At 37.4% G+C, this 19,745-nt stretch overlaps 1 gene segment (V, D, J or C); it reads left to right on the top strand.

The window, feature by feature from the left end:
* The first annotated feature begins 3,879 nt into the window (after window positions 1-3,879).
* On the top strand, window positions 3,880-16,156 carry LOC141056286 (T-cell receptor beta chain C region-like). The segment is given in 6 exon segments: window positions 3,880-3,919; window positions 4,016-4,133; window positions 13,499-13,831; window positions 14,425-14,442; window positions 15,591-15,697; window positions 15,913-16,156. Coding segments are annotated over 6 exon segments (600 nt in total).
* Window positions 16,157-19,745: the final 3,589 nt, after the last annotated feature.

Genomic DNA, 19,745 nt, shown 5'->3' with positions numbered 1-19,745 from the left:
TCTCAGTCTTCTCTTTTGCAAACTAAACATTCCCAAATCCTGCAACCTTTCCTCATAAGACAGGGTTTGCAGACCGGTCACCATTCTGGTCGCTCTTTTCTGAACTTGCTCCAGTTTGTTGATGTCTTTTTTAAAATGTGGTGCCCAAAACTGGACACAATATTCCAGATGAGGTCTGACCAAAGAGGAGTAGAGGGAAATAATGACTTCACGTGATCTAGACTGTATGCTTCTGTTAATACATCCTAGAATTGCATTTGCCTTTTTTGCTGCATCACACTGTTGACTCATATTCAGTCTGTGATCTATTAGTATACCCAAATCTTTTTCACATGTGCTGTCACTTAGCCCTATTCCTCCCATTCTATATATGCTTTTTACATTTTTATTGCCCAGATGTAGTACTTTGCATTTCTCCCTGTTAAAAAACATTCTGTTAGTTGCTGCCCACTTCTCCAGTTTATTTAAATCTTTTTGAATCCTCTCTCTCTCTTCTCTAGTATTAGCTATCCCTCCTAGCTTTGTGTCATCAGCAAATTTAATCAGTTTACCCTCAATTCCTTCATCTAAATCGTTGATAAAGATGTTGAACAATACAGGGCCCAGGACAGAGCCCTGTGGAACCCCACTTGAGACATTCTTCCAACTGGATGTGCAGCCATTTACGACCACTCTTTGGGTCCGATCACTAAGCCAGTTATGAATCCACCTAACAGTTGCCTTGTCCATTCCATACTTAATCATTTTTTCAATAAGGATTGTATGAGAGACTTTGTCAAATGCTTTGCTGAAGTCAATATATACTATATCTACAGCATTTCCTTGATCCACCCAATCAGTGATACCGTCATAGAAGGAAATTAAGTTAGTCTGACATGACTTATTAGTTACAAACCCATGCTGACTCTGTTTAATCACTTCATTCTTATCCAGGTATTGACATACATGTTGTTTAATAATTTGTTCAAAGATCTTTCCTGGTATAGAAGTCAGACTCACCGGCCTATAGTTACCTGGGTCCACCTTCTTCCCCTTTTTGAAGATAGGAACAACATTTGCTCTTCTCCAGTCTTCTGGCACTTCTCCTGTTCTCCAAGAATTTTCAAAGATTATAGAGAGGGGTTCAAAAATTTCTTCTGCTATCTCCTTCAGTAGTCTGGGGTGTAATTCATCTGGACCTGGAGACTTGAATTCATTTAGGCTAGCTAAGTGTTTCCTCACTATCTTTCTGTTTATAGATATCCTGGATTCTTCTATTCCCTTAATAGGACAGTGAATAACAGTTGATGTTACATTTCCTTTCTGAGAGAAAACAGATGCAAAATAGGAATTTAAAAGTTCAGCCTTCTCAACATCCTGTCTTACCATTTCATCATTTTCATCCTGTAAAAATCCTATAGCATCTTTGACTTTTCTTTTACTTTTGACATATCCCCAAAATCCTTTATTATTGCTTTTGACATCTCTTGCAAGCCTCAATTCATTTTCAGCTTTAGATAATCTGATTTGTGCCCTGCAGGTTCTGCAGACAGCATTATATTCTTCTTTAGATATGCCTCCCTCTTTCCATTTTATAAACATTTTTTTCTTCCTTTTTAGCATGTGCTTAAGTTCTGTGTTCATCCATCCTGGTTTCCTTAACTGCTTCCTATTCTTCCCTCTTTTCGGAATTGTTAACAACTGTGCTTTGAGAATTTCATTTTTCAAGATTTCCCATCCTTCCTGGACATTTTTGTCTTTAAGGATATCCAGCCATTGGATCCCTCCAATTCTCTTTCTGAATCCCTTAAAATCTGCCTTTCTGAAATCTAACCTTGACGTCTGAGTCTTCACAGGTCTTCCGCCTCTAGTTATCCAAAATTCTAAAATAGCATGGTCGCTACCTCCTAGGGTCCCAGCCACTTTTACCTCCTCAACCATTTCCTCCCTGTTTATAAGGATTAGATCCAAGGTAGCAAGGTATAAAATATTCCCTATGAAGCTGGGTCTACATGACTACATGACGGCTCTAGTGTATTGGTGGCCAAGTTACATCCAGCCCTGGGCCGACCAGAGCATACTTTGCAATACTGATGAGCCAATCTACCCCCTAGAGAAATATTCGAGAATGTAATGCAAAATAAGAAAATAAAACAGGCAAAGATCAAAGATTACATTTAGAATTAAGCGAATCTACTAAAATTCGATTTGGTCAAATTCGCTCAATTAATGGGGAAAGTTCATTTTGTATCAAATAAATTCAATGGAAACCGAATTGGACAGGAAAAAGTCATACTCACCTCTTTTTTGCCCTCCCCGTAATCTGTGCTCCAATTGGCCCTGCTGCCATCTTCTATAGATGGATCTCACCCCATGTCAGTGCATCAGACCTAGTGGACTGATGACCTGGCTGGAAGTTGCTGGGGTCCCTGAGATAAGACAGACAATGAAAGAAGAGAGAGAGAATTTAAAAGTCTGTATTTTTAACTCTCTCCCAATCCTTTATAAACCACTAAAATGGCAATTGGCAGACCGTCATTTTATGGGATTCACCCAAAGCAAATAAAATATAAGATTCTGGCCAATCCAATTTTTGTTAGCATATTTAATTTACCTTGAATTGATTCATTCATCTCTAATTTCAATATGTGATTAATGTATATATGTGACAGTATAGATGAAAATATGGAATGGAGGAGGATACCGAGTGCAACCATCTTAGGAAATCAGCATTTTGATGTATATTGTTGGGGTGACACCATCATGGATGATGTAGAGAGACACCATCAAGGAATATGTTGGAAGTTACATTCATTAAACATGTTGAGGGCACCTTAAAAACGGGAGGCACCATCATGGAAGATGCTGAGAGGCACCACCAAGGAATATGTAGGAAGAGCCTTTGATTAAACATGTTGAGGGCACCTTAATGATGGGAGGCACCAACATAGAAGATGCCGAGAGGCACCATCAAGGAATATGTAGGAAGATACTTTGATTAAACATTTTGAGGGCACCTTAATGATGGGAGGCACCAACATAGAAGATGCCGAGAGGCACCATCAAGGAATATCTAGGAAGATCCTTTGATTAAACATGTTGAGTGCACCTTAATGATGGGAGGCACCATCATGGATGATGTAGATAGACATCATCAAGGAAAGTGCCATAATGGTGGCTAAAAATGTGAGGCAGTTGTCATAGTCAATGGTAAACCAAGAATTTGAAATAGATATCAAGATAATTAATTATTAGAACTTGCACTGAACAAAAGAGATAAATTGAAGAAGTAAGGAAAATTATGAATGGTTGAAACCCAGACAGACAATAAGAGGAACTTTTGAATAAACGACAAAGGTGGGTTCTCCATTAAGGACAATTCTTCTAATAGTAAAGTTTTGTGAGTAGAAGAATCCCATTGTATGATTTAAGATGTAGTACGCCTCCATTTGTCCGGTGTCATATGAAATCAAGCAGAAACCATCTATATGTGCTTAAAACAGAAGCAGAGGCACAATGATGTACAGAACAGGTCCATAGCATTCTATGAGCACCATATGATGGATCTATACCATGTAATAAGGCTGCATGAATAGTCCAGGTACATGACATGTCAAAACATATCTTTAAGAAATCATATGTAACAAATAAGACTGGATGCAAGAAATCAATGAATAGCCAGGGCATAAAAAGTGACAAAGGGATAATAAGTTTTGTGAAAACTGATAAGTGAAAATTAACAAATATGAGATGAAATTTGTTGTTACGGTTGAGGATGGAGAAGCTGACAAGCTCAGATGCCGAAAAATAAGGGCAGTAGAAGTTGGATAGGAAATGTAGAAGGATTCATTCTGAAACTAAGATCAAAGAAGATCTTCAGAGGAAATGAGAAACAGAGGAAGAAACTCAGATACTGAGTGCAAAGTTTGAAGGAAATATGGTACCTTAACTCTTCAACCAGCTATTGGTGAAACGAAAACATTTCTTGTAAGTTCAGTCTTTTTATTATTAGACAACACATTTCTTGTTCATGTAGATGGACATTGGATTCATGGACATTCAACTTAAAGAGGTTTGTGCTCATGGAAATGTCTTTGTGAGCTCATATGGAGCTGCTCTTACTTTTGGAAGAGGAACAGCCCTTGTTGTCCTGGGTAAGTGTTGCCCCATCTTATGTTTTTCTGGTCTATTTGCATGACAGTGTAAAAGTCCACTTAGAGTCAGCCAGGGCAGAGTAAACTTCATCTACTGGCAACTATTTGGTTCTTGAATTGGTCATCAACCCTGTGTAACTATCAAGCGTATTTCGGAGAAGGGACGATCCTTTCCGTTTTAGGTCAGTATTTTTTGCATTTTCTATTACACTCATAAATTGGTTTTGAATCTGTAAATTTCAAATAAGATACTTGTAAATCTTTTTAGATATTTAAATTCAAGAGACATTGGATGGCTTAGGTCTGGCTGAATACACGGTCAAATCAGGGACAAAAAAATTAGGAAGAGCAGGTTTTAAGAGTAGGCTTTCTCTCTGTGACAAACTCTGTTGCTTACTTCGGTGCAGGAACAGTGGTTAATGTTTTGGGTAAGTTTTTATGGTCTTGGTGCTATCAATCTTCTCTGAGTTCTAGTTTTTTTGTTGCTATGCTGTACTGTGAATGCCCAGAAGCTGGAATTTGGAACTGGAACAGCCCTTTTTGTGCTAGGTAAGGACCATACTATTACTTTCAAGATATGTTTTCGAACAGAGTCAATTCTCTGTGACAAGCACTGCTGCTTACTTCGGAGAAGGAACTGTAGTCAGCATTTTAGGTAAGTTTTCATGGTCTCGAAAAGTTCTTCCACCCATAATTGAGTGAAGTTTTTATATATTCCTCATGGACACTGATTGTCCTTTCTGTGATGGGTAAGGTAAGTGAGCTAAGAAGATAATGTCACACTTTAAACATAGGTTTTCAGAAGGGGTTTTGCCTCTGTGACAACCTCTGCTGCTTACTTTGGAGAAGGAACTGTAGTCAGTGTCTTGGGTAAGTTTTTTATGGTTCATATGACCTCAAAGTAATTGAATAAGGGGGAAATGTTAACGGTCTGGAAATGGAAGTTTTTATACAATCATAGTTAGCTGTGAGCAACCAGAGACAAGATTTTGGACCAGGAACCATCCTTTCTGTGTTGGGTAAGATAATTGAGAAGAACAAGTCACTTATGTGAAAAGTCAATGGTAATCAGAAAGGTAGATTGAATTTATTGAAAGGAGACATTTTTGAGGATGATGTACATAGAAGTCTGTGAAGTTGGGGAGATAAATAGCATTAAAGAATGGGATGCAAGAAATAGCTGAAGATATTCTGAGGTCTTCCAAGCCTTGTCATCTTAGATGATGCCAAAATTTCACCTGAAAAATTGTCTTGATCAAACAGAAAACCTGAGATTTGGTGCATTGTGTAATTTGATTTGGCAAAAAAAATGTTTCAAACAGAATTTGTAATGATCAGAGCTTTATTGCTTTTGCAAGAGCAATGTACAGTATTTTGGGTCCCCGTGAGCCATGTAATTGGACCAGGTAAGTGTGAATGATGGACTTATGTCTATAAAATATTCCTTACATTTATCAGTAGGTCATTTGTCAGGGCCATTATCACTTTATTAGCAAATGAATATGTTTAAGGTCGTCTTTCTTGTTGAGAATGGTAAAACCCGCTAAAACTTCTTGACTGTGTTTGTGTATTTAAACTCTGGTACAAAGTCCCCATTAATGAACGTCAATGGGTGCAAGCAGAATTCTGTAGTTTTCATATTAAATTATGAAAAATTTGATAAAGAAAGCTTTCATTGCAAATGATGGTTACAAGCAATATAATTTCAGTTTACATGATGGGTCAGTCACCAAAAATGAATTGGGTGTTGGTATGGCATAGAAATCTATTCATTAACCCTATGTAAACTCTAAAACTAACTTTTACCATATCGTGACCAAGTCCAATGTCTTTGGATCTGCAGGATGAGTTGTAGTAGCACTTCTAAGAGTATATTAAGTCATTAGTCCTTTCCCATTTTTAAGAAGAATCAACGTGTTTAACAGTAGACAGCTTCTTTCATAGGCATAAAAGAATATTTTCGCACACAGTCCCGCTCCCCACCTCTCTACAGTTATCTGTGTTGAAATTTTCCCCCAAAAATACTATAAATAGTGCCAAAATTAAAACGTAAGTGTTTGCAGAACCTAAACTTAGTGGTTTACCATCACTGGAAAGAAACCAAAGAATGTAAAGTATTTCCAATTAGCACCAATGAGCCTACTCCAGATTTGGTGCCGGTTTTTCTCAGTGTGTTCCTATGACACCCAATATTTTGGTGGAGGGACTTTACTGCATGTAATGGGTGAGTCACTACATGACTTCTAAATATTAATTAAAAGGATTTAGATGATTAAATCTTAAGGGGGTCTGACTCCAAAATTGTGTGTTTAAGCAAACGTGAGCTTAATGTAATGTAATGTAGGCTATGGATTTTTGTTTTATCTGAGGTTCTAGAAAAGTTTCTATAAACATTTGCTTTAAAATTGTTGACTTGTCATGTCAACTTCTAGTCTACACATTATTGGTAGATGTTAGAACTAAGGTTTACCATAGAGGCATACAAGAAGCAGAATTGTTAACCAGCGTGGGGTCAGTATCATCATTTCAAAGCCTTCAAGTCTGAGCACCTGGGAGGAAGCTGTGGATTTTATACAGAGGTACGTTGTTGTGAATACTGGCTCTAACAGACAGTTTTTTGGAGATGGAACTGTTTTATTTGTGCTGGGTGAGTAGATTATTCAAAGCCATATTTTTTTAATTGGGCCTATTAATTACTTTTTTTAGAATTGCAGTAATTGTTTTATGTTTCATGGTATCTTGTATGAATAGAATAGAATCATTTCAATGAAAGATATGTCTTAAGACGCAATATTGTATTGGCTCAGTCAGTGCTCCATAAGGTTCCTCAAGCCTCTTTACAGAAGAGTCAATTAACTCAAACCTGAACCAGATTTTACTTTATAAATTTTCTGGACTTCAACTGAAGGACTGTGTTGTGCTGTACATGTCCATAAAGCATACTCTGCACAAGTCCTAGAGTTTGATACACAAAGAGTATCCAAAGACATTGTCAGACCAGTCCTCCAGAGAGTCAAGGTTTTTGCCAAATGACCAGAAGGAATCTAAACACGGCCAACGACGTTTCACAGAAGAAAACCTTGGGTCACTTGATGTTAGACTTTACCTTTCTTGAAAGTAGTCAAAGGTAGGCCTACTCTGGTCGGCCTATTGTACCACAATCAGATGCTTCCAATAGAGAAAATAGCCATAAAGAGCTCAGCATAGGGCATGTTGTCAAGTAATTTCTCCATCTACATAACTTAAATGTCAAGAATTGAACCTTATACCAAGTGTAGAACTTTCTAAATAATGTGTAGAATATTCTTTGAAGAACTAAGAAATGATCTGGTCAAGGATTTAGTTGAGACTTTTGTGAAATTAGAAAGACTTGAGGAAGGGTCTTTTACTATGAGAGCGTTGCATGGTGAGATAGCGCCTCTGTTGTGTTCTTTGGGAGTGGGACCACTCTTAGTGTTTTAGGTGAGTACACGGGCTGCAAAAATAGTTTATCACTGATATTAGTCAATGATTTCATCTAGGGGTAAGTCAAACTGTGGGGGAGAGTGGGGACAGTTGATGGCAGCTTAACGGGTAGGATTTAGTATCGGCATTTCTGGCTGTGAGCGGAAATGAAAGACAATATTTTGGAAGTGGAACAATCCTGACAATTTTAGGTAAGTTATTCAAATTAAGAAATTATACCCTGTAAATTGGAATCAATCCTAATTTTGGTAAAGAATGACTCAGTCATTACTGTTCTATTCTAATAATGGGTTAAGGCAAAGAGTAAGACTAAGATAACTGACTCTTAGTACAAGAGTAAAACGGGTGAAATATCCAAAATGAAAAATTACATTAAAATATGTTAAAACATTTAGAAAAAAATTATCAAAAAATAAAAATGTGTAGGTAAACAACTACATAAAATATCACATTTATTAGTTATTATTAGACAAAGCCGGATAAAAAAAAAATGCAATGTCTTTTCTTATTTATTGTATGATGCTCATTGCTAATGAGAGTTTTCAGCTCTAAAATATTTTGAAGCTAATTTTGCCAAAATTTAGACTTTGTAGTGCCTTTAATACTATGAATTACAGAATGGTACATATTAATAGTAAAAAAATCAAACTTGTCAGTTAAGGATACCTGAAATATACAGATGGGAAAATAAACTCAGAGACTTTTAAAAATTAGCAAAAGATTCCAAACTTACTGGAAAAGAAAAGGGATGAAATGTGCCCATACAAGGACGAGGGAACACTTTTTTTTGTAGCAGACTATAACATTGTGGGTAGTGGGAGCACCATGATTGAAATTAATATAAGTGCTTTACAAAAACCAGCTCTTGAGGTATTGTTCAATTGTAAAAGATATGAGAAGTCCATGCTTCGAAACAGTGTATAAAGACCCAAGTTTACTGCATTCCAAGGTGATTGGGACAATGAATGACAATTTGTCCATTTAGTTCGGTCTTCAGCTCAAATTGAAGCTTTAAATTATGCTCTACAAACAACACTAATGATTGTCATAAAGAGGTGGTGAGAGAGTCCGACAAAGAAACAGGCTATAAAATTGGATGAAATTTGGCTAGAAATAGTTAATGGCCAAAAATAAAAGTGCGAAACATTCATCAAAGTCTCCGGGATCTCTTCTTTTGGATGCAAAGGAGTTTTTTTAGTGAGATTACCTACTGTGCAGGAAATTCTGTTGTTTACTTTGGAAGTGGAACAGTTGTCAGTGTTTTGGGTAAGTTTTGGGAATTCGGTAACTTTTTATACAATGTTGTGCTGCTGTGACCACTGCTGCCAAGCTTGAGTTTGGAGGGGGCACCATATTATCAGTGCTTGGTAAGTAATATTGTGTTATTTCTTCTTTTATCATACTTTACATCCATAGTGGGCTACAATTTATGCTCAGGGTATCATGATCAGTATTTTTTGCCTTAACTTAGATTAATCCCTAAGGGAGACTCTTGGAACTCAATTTCCTAAATTTTACTTATATTTTTAAGAAATTATAAAAATATTGCTTGATTTAAGTGCCTGGATCTATATAAGGGAGATTTAGTATAGTGGTTTGCAACTGTGAATAACGAGAGACAGTATTTTGGAAGTGGTACAATCCTGAGTGTGTTAGGTAAGTGTAAAAAACCTGAAAGGTAAAACATTAAAATCTTGTAGCGTCCTATTTTTAAAATGATATTTAATATCATTCTTAAATTTAATTTTAATTAACTTCTTATTCCCATCTCATTTTGGAACGTAATATTCAATAAGAATCAAGATCAAAAATACAAATGAAAAAAGATAATATATTACAATGTACTGTAAACTTCTTCTAATTTATTTATCAGTTTAATATACATTTTAAAATAAATGTATTCTAATGCAAATATCACATAAAAAAAGTTTATTTGTATACTTGAAAAAAAAAACTTAAACTGTTCATAGAAAGATAAACATATTTGGAATATCATAAAATCTCTCAACACCTCTTAGGCTATTTTTAACCATATTCACGATCTGAGTATAGTCCACAATGTCAGACCGTCCACGAGTCTCCTGACCCAACTCAACATCTTCATCTATGCCTATGAAGCCATTGAGGTCGAGTCAGGAGACTTACGGGTTATGTAGATGTTGTAATCCGCACTGGGACCGTGAATGTAGGACACGTGAAACTGGTCTTTCTGATAAAACTCTCTAGGGGTTTAATGTTTTCTAATTTGGTTCAGTGGAACAAGTTATGAAAAATGTATTTGGGTTCTTTTGGCTGTAACATGGGCTTTAATAAGTTGCTATAGCCGGCTACTCTATAGTATATTGGCTAGTCTATGAGCCAAAAAACTGTGATAAGTCACTAAAATGAGACACCAAGAAACTGAACTCTACTAAATCTGTAAAAAATCAAATTTAAAAAAGTAAATTCATAAATTGCAAGCTGGAAAAATAATGTTTTTGTAACATGACATTTTATTGTGGGGACTGGGGCAGCACCATAATAGAAATTATATCCCGCTCTTTACAAAAATCTGCCCTTATGATTGTACAATTTATCTTCATCTGCCAGCTGAAAAGAATGATGGAAAACATCAATGTGAACAGTAAAAAAACGAATCTATGAATGTAGTAAAAGTCCCCGATATACAGTGAAGTCCAGGTGTTGTTCAGTATTGGACCTCTTGGGTCATAATGTCCAAGGGCATCCATGAGGTTTCCTGTTCACCCTGAGCCACTGTGACAACCTCCACCGTCTACTTTGGAAGTGGCACAGTTGTCAAAGTGCTCGGTAAGTTTATAAGATTTTATGCAAAAAAAAAATTAAAGTTTTTAAAAAAGTTAAAAGGGTTTTTAGACGTAAGAATTTGGCTGTGAACACTGGAAACAAGCAAGAGTTTGGGCAGGGGACAGTAGTTGCAGTGATTGGTAAGTTAATTAAAATTTATTACATGAGAGGTTATTAAATAGTTCTTTTTTACATATTGTGCACATTTATATACAATTAGATTCTTCTATTTTTTTCAGTTTTTTTTAATTATGCTCTTTAAATGTATGTATGTATTGTATGTGAAATGGAAACTAAAAAAAAGAGAAATAAATATAGAAATTACTACTGCAAAATTGCAGTTTTAGAAAATACTCAAAAATTCTAGATTCTTGAATTTTGGAATTTTGAATATTGTCCTGGACAATTGAAAATATACATTTAATTGTAATTTAGAAAAGTAAAAATGTGAAAAATGTGATATTTGTAGAGAAAAAACAGTTCTGATAGTTTCACAAGTTAGAATATTATATTTATGTAGAATGCTTATTCTTAATTTTTTCACAGCGTGGTCAGTAGGAAAGGCAATACGTTTAATGAATTAAAAAAAGTTTGATTTACAATATGTTTTTTATTCTATTTTTGTCTTTTCAAAGGTCTCAGTATTTTATAATTTTTTTCATATAAATATATATTCTAGCTTTTATAATTTATGATGAATTATGTGTTTTATTTAGCTCTATGCACAGACATTTATTTTTCTATTCTCATTACATTAATTATGTTTTTTCTGATTAATTGTAAAAAAATACTTTTCGGACACGTCATATTTTTTTTTCTTAGATTATCCTATTTTTATATAATTTCTTATATCTGTTTTTGTACTAAAAAGTGGTGAAAGAGCCAGAAATAGGATTAATATTACATATATCGCTGTTAGATTGTTTCATAAAACCTAAGACTTGGGTCAGGCACGTAGCCAAATTTTTGCTTCATAGTTGTAAGACGTTTTATGATATATCATCCATAGATTATATATATGTTATAGGCACAATAGACATGTAAAGTCAAAAATAATATTCAATAGGTCAAAGTTGACAGAAATGTTCAACTTTTATGATACTTACATAAGTTTTTATATATTTAGGAGTAACTCAACAGTTTCCCGATGACAGATGTCAGGGCAAAGAAACATCTGTCATGTTAGATTTCACTTGTCCAGTCATTTGTCCCAATGGAATTATGGGAAGCCACTTATCTTAATATTCTGAATAAATTAAAAATACATGTTAAGCACAATGCACATGTTCATAGGGGAGTTGGAAGGATTGACCGTTGGCCGAACGAGCACTAACCCAACAGTTATGACTATGAGTTGCCAAGTTGCGCAACTTACCGTAAATAAGTTCTGCTAGATTTAGAGTTGCTACTTAAAGATTAATGGATTATTGGTGAAAGTGTGGCTCAATATTAAAAGATAAGCTTCCTAATAAGCTAGGTTTTACATTGGTAGCTGGAGACGACAAAGGCGTCTATGACCAGACTGGTGGCCAGTTGTATAAAGAATCCCTTTATGAAAACCTAACCTGATAATTTCCCTAGTTGGTATTACAAAGAAGCCATATTGGCTGCATAAATGTTAGTTGAAGCTGATATAGGGATCCATATCTTAACACCACAGCTTCTGTTGACTTCTACGCAACAAATTTGACTCTCACAACTGCCTAACTATTTCGTCAAAAAGTCTAGTTAGATCTAAAAAAAACTAGAATGATTTCCAAATAATGATGGTCCCATAATAGCCATGATTTAGATCATTTACCCAGGCATATTAGACTTAGTACAAAATCACAAGACAGCAATTAAGGAAGTCTATGGGTTCTACAATGGCTGCCAATATATGGAGGTGTAAGAGAGCATTGCTTCCAGGACTGACACCCACTATATTACGGTGATGTACAGATGCATCCTGTGGTGGGACATAAAAGTTATAGAGACTCTGCATGGCTCCAAAGAGGCTCTTGCCTTGTGTATGAGGCTTATTCGACATATGATTAGATTTAGGATGCAAACATCTTAGTCCTTTACTATTTCTATTTCATTATTTTAGTACTTTCAAGTATGGAGTTGTCCAAATTGTCTTAAAAGTTCACTGATTCACTCACCATTGACATATTTCATATCAACCTTTACAGTCATTTTCCTAGGGTGTAATATCAACTGCGTAGATCAGGGGTGGGGAACCTCAGGCCCCAGGGCCATTTACAGCCCTCGATGACCTTTTATCAGGCCCCTGAGCAGATTCTCAGGGACCACATTCTTGGGCAGGGAGCTGTATTTTGATTGCCACAATCTCATTAATTTCTTCTTGCTCTGTGAGCACACACACGCAGTGTTCACTACTGAACATTGAAGGGCATGCAATGAAAGATTAAGTCATGAAACCAGTGCCAGAGTCAGGATGTACTTTGTGGGCGGAGTTTGTACGGCCCCCCCGAAGGATGGTATAAATATCCAAATGGCCCTTGGCAGAAAAAAGATTCCCCACCCCTGGCGTAGATAGTAAAATGGAGGTGAGCTGCAGTGCCAGCCATAGCCACAAACAAATGTATGGCGCTATGCCTGATTAAACACATGAAGTGGAAATAGGGAAGGAGCATGACAACCCAATCAATGAGGATGGCCGGAGTCGGAGTTGGATCACATATTTGTAGCCTATTCTAATATTTTAGTTGTAAAAAAACAACTTTTCAGGACTGCTTTTTTTTAGCCAAATGCCCCACCATGGGCCAAAAAAAAATACACTCACTTGCTTCTCCATCTCCACCCCTAAATTTCTCTTCTGGTGAAGACATCATGTCACTACTGTAGCTAGTCATTTGCCAATCTAATTTTTTTAAAACTTTTTACCATGCTAGTACAACTAATAACCAAAATTTGCCAAACCAATGAAAATTTCATGCATAGGCCAACGCTTTACTGCATACTTGTGATGAATGTGAATACATTGAGTGATATCAGACTATGAAAACTGCGTCGTTATAACTTTAATTCAACACAATGTGCGGAAACATTTATTTTTTAAGCTTTCATTGACTTATATTTTTTCTTCATAGAACCAAACGATGAAATAAAACACCCCAATGTCTCAATCTACCGTTCAAGCAAACGAGAAGTTGAAGATCACGATTTCATCTCCTTGGTCTGTGTCGCGAGAGATTTCTATCCAGAACATGTGAAAATCAAATGGCTGGTGAACGGTGTTGAAAGAGTTAATTTATACGAGCCGGTCCCTCAAAAAAAATCAAGCGGTTCTTCTCACTCTTACTCCACCAGCAAACGACTCACGCTGACCAGATCAGAATATTTTAATCCAGAATCCAAATTTGAATGCCAGGCTGCATTTCCAAACCTTACGATAAGCAGAGCAGAAGTGAGCGGAGAAAAAGGTAATTCAAACCGTAACAAAGCATGACTTGGAATTCCTACAGGAAATTTAGAGATCAAGTTAGAATTCAAGATGAGAAGGACTATGTATGGTGCGGTAGATTGGAGCCGAGGTAGACTAGAAGCTCAAGCCAAAATCAAATACTGAATATTTGGATGGTTTGGCCACGAAATGAATTTGGCTACTGAAATTTTTGGTAAAACCTTTATTTTAAATTACCATTATAGATATCGGAATAATGTCCCAAACAACTTTTAGCATTCCCCAATAGTAATATGTGTTGGTTGTCACCTTCCCCTTGAACGTTGGACCAGGTTTTCTTATGTATTTTTCAGGTGATGGCCACTACTCCCTTAAGGCTAGGACCTAGGGCTGAAATACCAATGGCTATCTATGCCACAAAAATCTATATTTTTGACATAACCCAATTATCCACTTCATGCCATGGCCATTTTCTTTTTCTTTTTTTTGTTTTTGCTTTTTCTTTAAAAGCAAAATACAGTCACTCAGAAAGTAAATTCAGTCCAGTAAATAACACGTTAGATGACACCAAAATAATTCTAAACTCTAACAATCCTTTTCTTTTATTCACAGATTGTAGCATCTCCAAAGGTGAGCGAAATCTGCGTCTTGCTCTGAATTACTAATTTTCAACCATTAGATGCTGGATATTATTATCCCAAGACCTCCCAAATGTCTTCCCCTTCCTGATATGTATCTTTCCTTATCTTTGCTCTTTATATTTTCAAAGCCATCCACTAAGATGATGGCTTTGAAAAAAATACTCTGGAGATGTTTATGCCACATGTGTCTTTGTGGGCACCAGGAGGTTGAGATTAGAATTGCAGCATATTGAGTAGTTTTTTAGAATGTCTACCGGTAAATGATGACCAGACTCTTTCCATGAGGTTGGGATTGGAACAACTTACAAGTTTGGTTAACAATGCCTTAAAGAAGATATGTCATTGTCTTTGAATGTAAATGCCGCCGTTCTGAATAGAACCTTGATTTTCTTCATTCCTCCTTTTCTCTGTATGCCAATCTAGCCGTTTTAAGAGTCAGTGATAAGTGGTCATAGAGGAACGCTTAGGAAGCAACCCAGGGGCAGACGAAAATGTCAGGTCTCCACCGCAGCTCCTGCCGAAAACCTCCACAGGAGGATAGGAGCAATGAGAAAATGGAAATGGTCTTAGGAGCGCAGGAAAGAGACTCAGACAAGAGATGGGGTTAAACCACAACGCGTTTCGACGGAGAATCCGTCTTCATCAGGTTGAACTGATGAAGACGGATTCTCCGTCGAAGCGCGTTGTGGTTTAACCCCATCTCTTGTCTGAGTCTCTTTCCTGCGCTCCTAAGACCGTTTCCATTTTCTTAATCTAGGCATTTTAGCCTTGTTAGCCGGTTGGGCGTGGTTCTCAGCTCTATATAGAACCACGTCCAGTTGGCTAACAAGACTTGACTTATGGAGAGAGGGAAGAAAAGGCCATATCTCAGAAATGGAGAGGCGCAAGAACAAAAAAAACCCACAAGATTCAGGTTGAAAAAGAATATATTTTGGGCAAGTGACCAATCCTCTATAAATGACGTGATAAATATTATCAGTTCACAAACAAAAGGACGGAGTTTCCAGTAATTCATCCCATTTAGTTGACGCCTGTCATTCTAACATCACATGAGCCCAGATACAATCCCCATAGATTCTCATAGATTGCGGGGATCTCAGCACTGAAGGCATCTGATAATTGTATCTCTATTTCCAGAGACCTACACCATTCACATCAATCAGGGGAAGATTTCCTACATTATGATTCTCTGCAAAAGCAGCTTGTACGCGCTGGTCGTCCTGGCTCTGTTGTGGAGGAAAAAGGTGAGACGGATAATAAATAGAGAATAAAGCCTAAGTCACTTATAAGCCAATTTTGAAGTCGCCCCAAACACAGGACAACTAATTAGTGATCATCGTGGTTATTTTGAAACTTGCACAGGAGAGATAATGAATGCAACTCTTTATATTTGGGATATTTTACCGCTCATGGAATATTTCATTGTTATATTTTTCGCCATTTCCGTTTCCAATTTTAGGCTATTGCAAGCTCCTACTAATGGCCATTGCTGATGCTTCAGAGCTATGAATGAGTTTATGTCTGAGCTTCATGGAAAGACAAAAAACCCCGGAGTCTTATAGAAAAAGGAAAACCCGGAAACTGCTGATGGCGCCACATCCCTGTAACAGAGCAGCTGTATTTATCATATATCTGTCCATTGTGCGGTGATATTTGTGTGCAATATGTGTCTATATTCCGTAATAAATGATTTCTGTATCAAATATCAAAGTGTCCAAGCTGTGATTATTATCACAGGTGAAAAAAAATATTTTTTTTTAGTAATCATCGCAGGTGACTTTGTACTTTTCTGAATCATCGTTTTGTCCTGATTTCAGAAATGTATGTAGTTTTTCTGTAGCACATATAGTTTCCATGGAGCAGCATCGTTATTATAAGGTATAGGAAATATACCGGCGACATTAAGAAAACATATCAGAAAAAAATGCTTCACTTTACAGTTTTTATTGAACCAAAATATGAACAGAAATTAAAAGTGTTTGACATAAGATTGTCGCTGATACGATTTTTCAGGGTTGTCCCTATTTAACGTTCAACAGTAATCTGCCATCATTGAGTCATTCCAAAAACCCTGGTAGCGGTGTTCCATTACTTTAATGTCCTGGTGGAACCGCTCGCCTTGTTCATCACTTACATCCCCAAGATTTTGAGAGAAGAATTCTAAATGTGAATGCAAAAAGTGCTTTTTCAGAGACCTGCAACATCCAAGACACTGGTAAGCATTTAGCAGTTTTTCAACACCTTCATGATATTCAAGATTTTTGCTTTCCTATGAAGTTTTCACAGATTCACTTGAAGCTTTCCCAAGATCTCACTTCCTTATCATCTAGAGTTCCTTCAATCACATCATCTCTCATAAGCTCTCTGATCTGAGGACCAACAAATACCTCTTCCTTCAGTTTTGCTGGTGGAATGCTGGAGAATTTCTCTGAAATGTAGTGAAAGATATACATCTTTCCTGTGTGAAATGCGCTGGAACCCTTGTGAATTCATCTTTGCCATGGCTTTCATAAAGTTTTTAGTCAATCCCTACTTTATATATAGTGGAGGAAGAAAGATTTTTGTTGGAGAAACTAATGGATTATGCTGAACATTGTCTCTACCTGAAGCATAGATGTTTCTCTGTCCCCAGTCATGACGAACATAATGCTCTACTGTATTTCTACTGTCCCATAAACACAAGAAGCTTCCCGTCCTCACTCGCTTTCCGGCCAGGCACCGCCGGGTGTTCGGGGTTGGGGGATGCCAGGGAACTGCGCATGCGCCGCCTACACACGGCGTTTGAGGAACAGATCAGCTGATGATCAGGTGACCTAATTGTGATGTTGTTAAAAGGCCCTGCACCCACGTCTAGTGCACTTCCCCTCGAGAAAGCTAAACGCTGGTTGGCGTAACGCGCATCGGGGTGTCCCAGGCTGCGGTGTCTGCGCTCCTTGATGTGAGTATTTTCTGCCGCCCCTCATGTTGTCTCTCCCACTTTTTTGTCCCATTCGTGTATCTACCTTTATATGGTGGTTGCTTATACTTTAAAGCAGGATAATCAGGCTATATGGTAAGCCTGATCCTATTATGGCACCATGAGTTACTTTCACAATGGAATTTTATTTGGTCTATTTTTGATCTTTAAGACATGGGAGATTGGCTACTGGGGTCACACTATTGTGGCTGGTATTTATGGTGAGCGCAGCATCACATTTTCCCGGCTTTGGTGTATACATTGAATTCATTGTCTATGCTTGTGTCTTGTAATTTTATCTCTTGTATATGTTAATAAAGACTACATTTTATTCTAAAAACTCCTGTGGTTCTCTGGCTCCCTAATATTTCACAGTGGAGTGGTTAAATGCACTTATAGGGTGTGTGCATACCCGGTGTTAATGTTACGATGAATCTGGTATTGGTTGTACTAAATACTTTGTGAAACCTCTTTGCATTCCTTTTAGCAGACCAATCACTTTCAAATCTCCACAGATATTCCATTGATGGTGCTTATATTGTATAGCGTCCAAAGAACTGACAATTTTTGATCACTTTCCTTTAGATGACATGAGTGAGCAATAAGGATTGAGGGTTTCATATTTCCATCGTGATGCAACACTGCTTTCAAACTTCGCTGGGATGAGTCAATAAACAATCGCCAATCTGCAACAAAATACTCCTGATTCAGTAGTTCAGAGAGGCCATTCACATTGTTACAGTACACCTTTGGTCCATCAACTGTGAAAAATTGGGTTAAAGTATTACTTCTGTTTTGGTAATAAGACACTTTGACATCATCATGAAGAAGATCTGTTTCAACCTAGATGCCAGAAGTTCAGCTGTATCTTTTGACAATGAAAGGTCTCTGATGAGATCATTTAATTCATGTTGAGTAAAGCATCCTGGCTGCTCGGCTGCTCCATCAGGTACATACTCATCTTGACTTGAGGTCTCAATGTCTTCGATAGTAGTTTGAGCTCCATAGTCTTCATATTCTACGTCATTTTCATCCAATCCAGACAACGGTGGTACAGGTTCTGGCAAGATACCATCATGCGGAACTGGCCTAATCGCAGATTCAAGTTCTGGGTAATTAATCTCATGTTTGTTCTTTGTAGAAAATCCCTTCAGTTTGAGAAAACAAAAGTAGCAGTCATCACTATGATTGTTGGGTTCTCTCCAAATCATGGAAACAGCGAATGGCATAGCCACTGTCCTCATATTCAACCAGTCATGAAGACCATTTGAACAACTTGAGCAGATCACTCGAGGGGCCCAGCGTTTGTCTTGATCACCAAGTGGACACGTAAAGTCCATCTGGTACATCTGTTTAATATCATGAGTGATTGAGCGTACTTGGCCTTTTTGGTGTAAAAGAACCACACACATAGCAGAACCTGTCCGGATGATCGATACACGGTCGGGGCATTTTTCTCCTTTAAATCAGATCAAACAGTAGAGTAAGTTCAGGTCAATGGTGGTGACAAACTAAAAAAACATGCGATGAGCCGAGCGACTATATGTAGATGTTTCCCCAGAGATGACTGAGGCAGCTTGTATTTAGAGCTGATGTTACTGGAGGTAATCTGGTAGATAACTATATACAGTTGTGAGGTAAACGGGTCAGACTATTCCTTACTGATGGACATTTGCAGACAGGCGGTTTCTCAGTGTGATATTGGCTGCTCTCAGGTTCTCTCTCTGGTGAGACCCTCACTCACTTACACCTCAGTGGCGGAGCTGTTTTCTTCCCTCTGAGGCGACTTGCCCTCCCAGAAATGCAGTGAAAATCCTCTCACATCGGCGGCTGTCCGCTGCCTTCCCTTCTATCTCCCTGTGGCCGGGCTCAGATCCCTGTAGAGGCCGGTCTCCTGTCAGAATCTCACATACCAGTCCTTGCGGCCATCACCATCCTTTTCTGACTGACTCAAGTCTTACCAGCTCATAAGATAGCTCCTCCCCATAACATGTGACTTTCCAAGAAGCCGTCACTGGTTGACTGCACTATCAATACTTCTTCCCATAGAACTCACTAAAACCTTTACTGATGTCGTCCCTGCAAGAAAACTCACAATTAAGACAAGCAAAGAAATGGGAATAACATAGGAAAAGCCACATACACTGAAAATGCGGAAATAACGTAACAAAAATACTTCTATCTCACAAACTTTATGTGATAGAGCAAAACTAAGCATATTTTTGGAATCGGCACATCAAACTCCATACAACAGATACATTACTTTGCTGATGATTTTTTTGTTTTGACCAGTGTTACATACAAACAAGGGAATGCAGAAGAACTACTATCTATCT

This window comes from Dendrobates tinctorius, unplaced genomic scaffold (assembly GCF_039654945.1).
Source record: "Dendrobates tinctorius isolate UK_male_01 unplaced genomic scaffold, ASM3965494v1 ptg000196l, whole genome shotgun sequence".
NCBI classification, from domain to species: domain Eukaryota; kingdom Metazoa; phylum Chordata; class Amphibia; order Anura; family Dendrobatidae; genus Dendrobates; species Dendrobates tinctorius.
The sequence above is the reverse complement of the archived record's forward strand: the minus strand, read 5'-3'. Positions and strand labels throughout refer to the sequence as shown.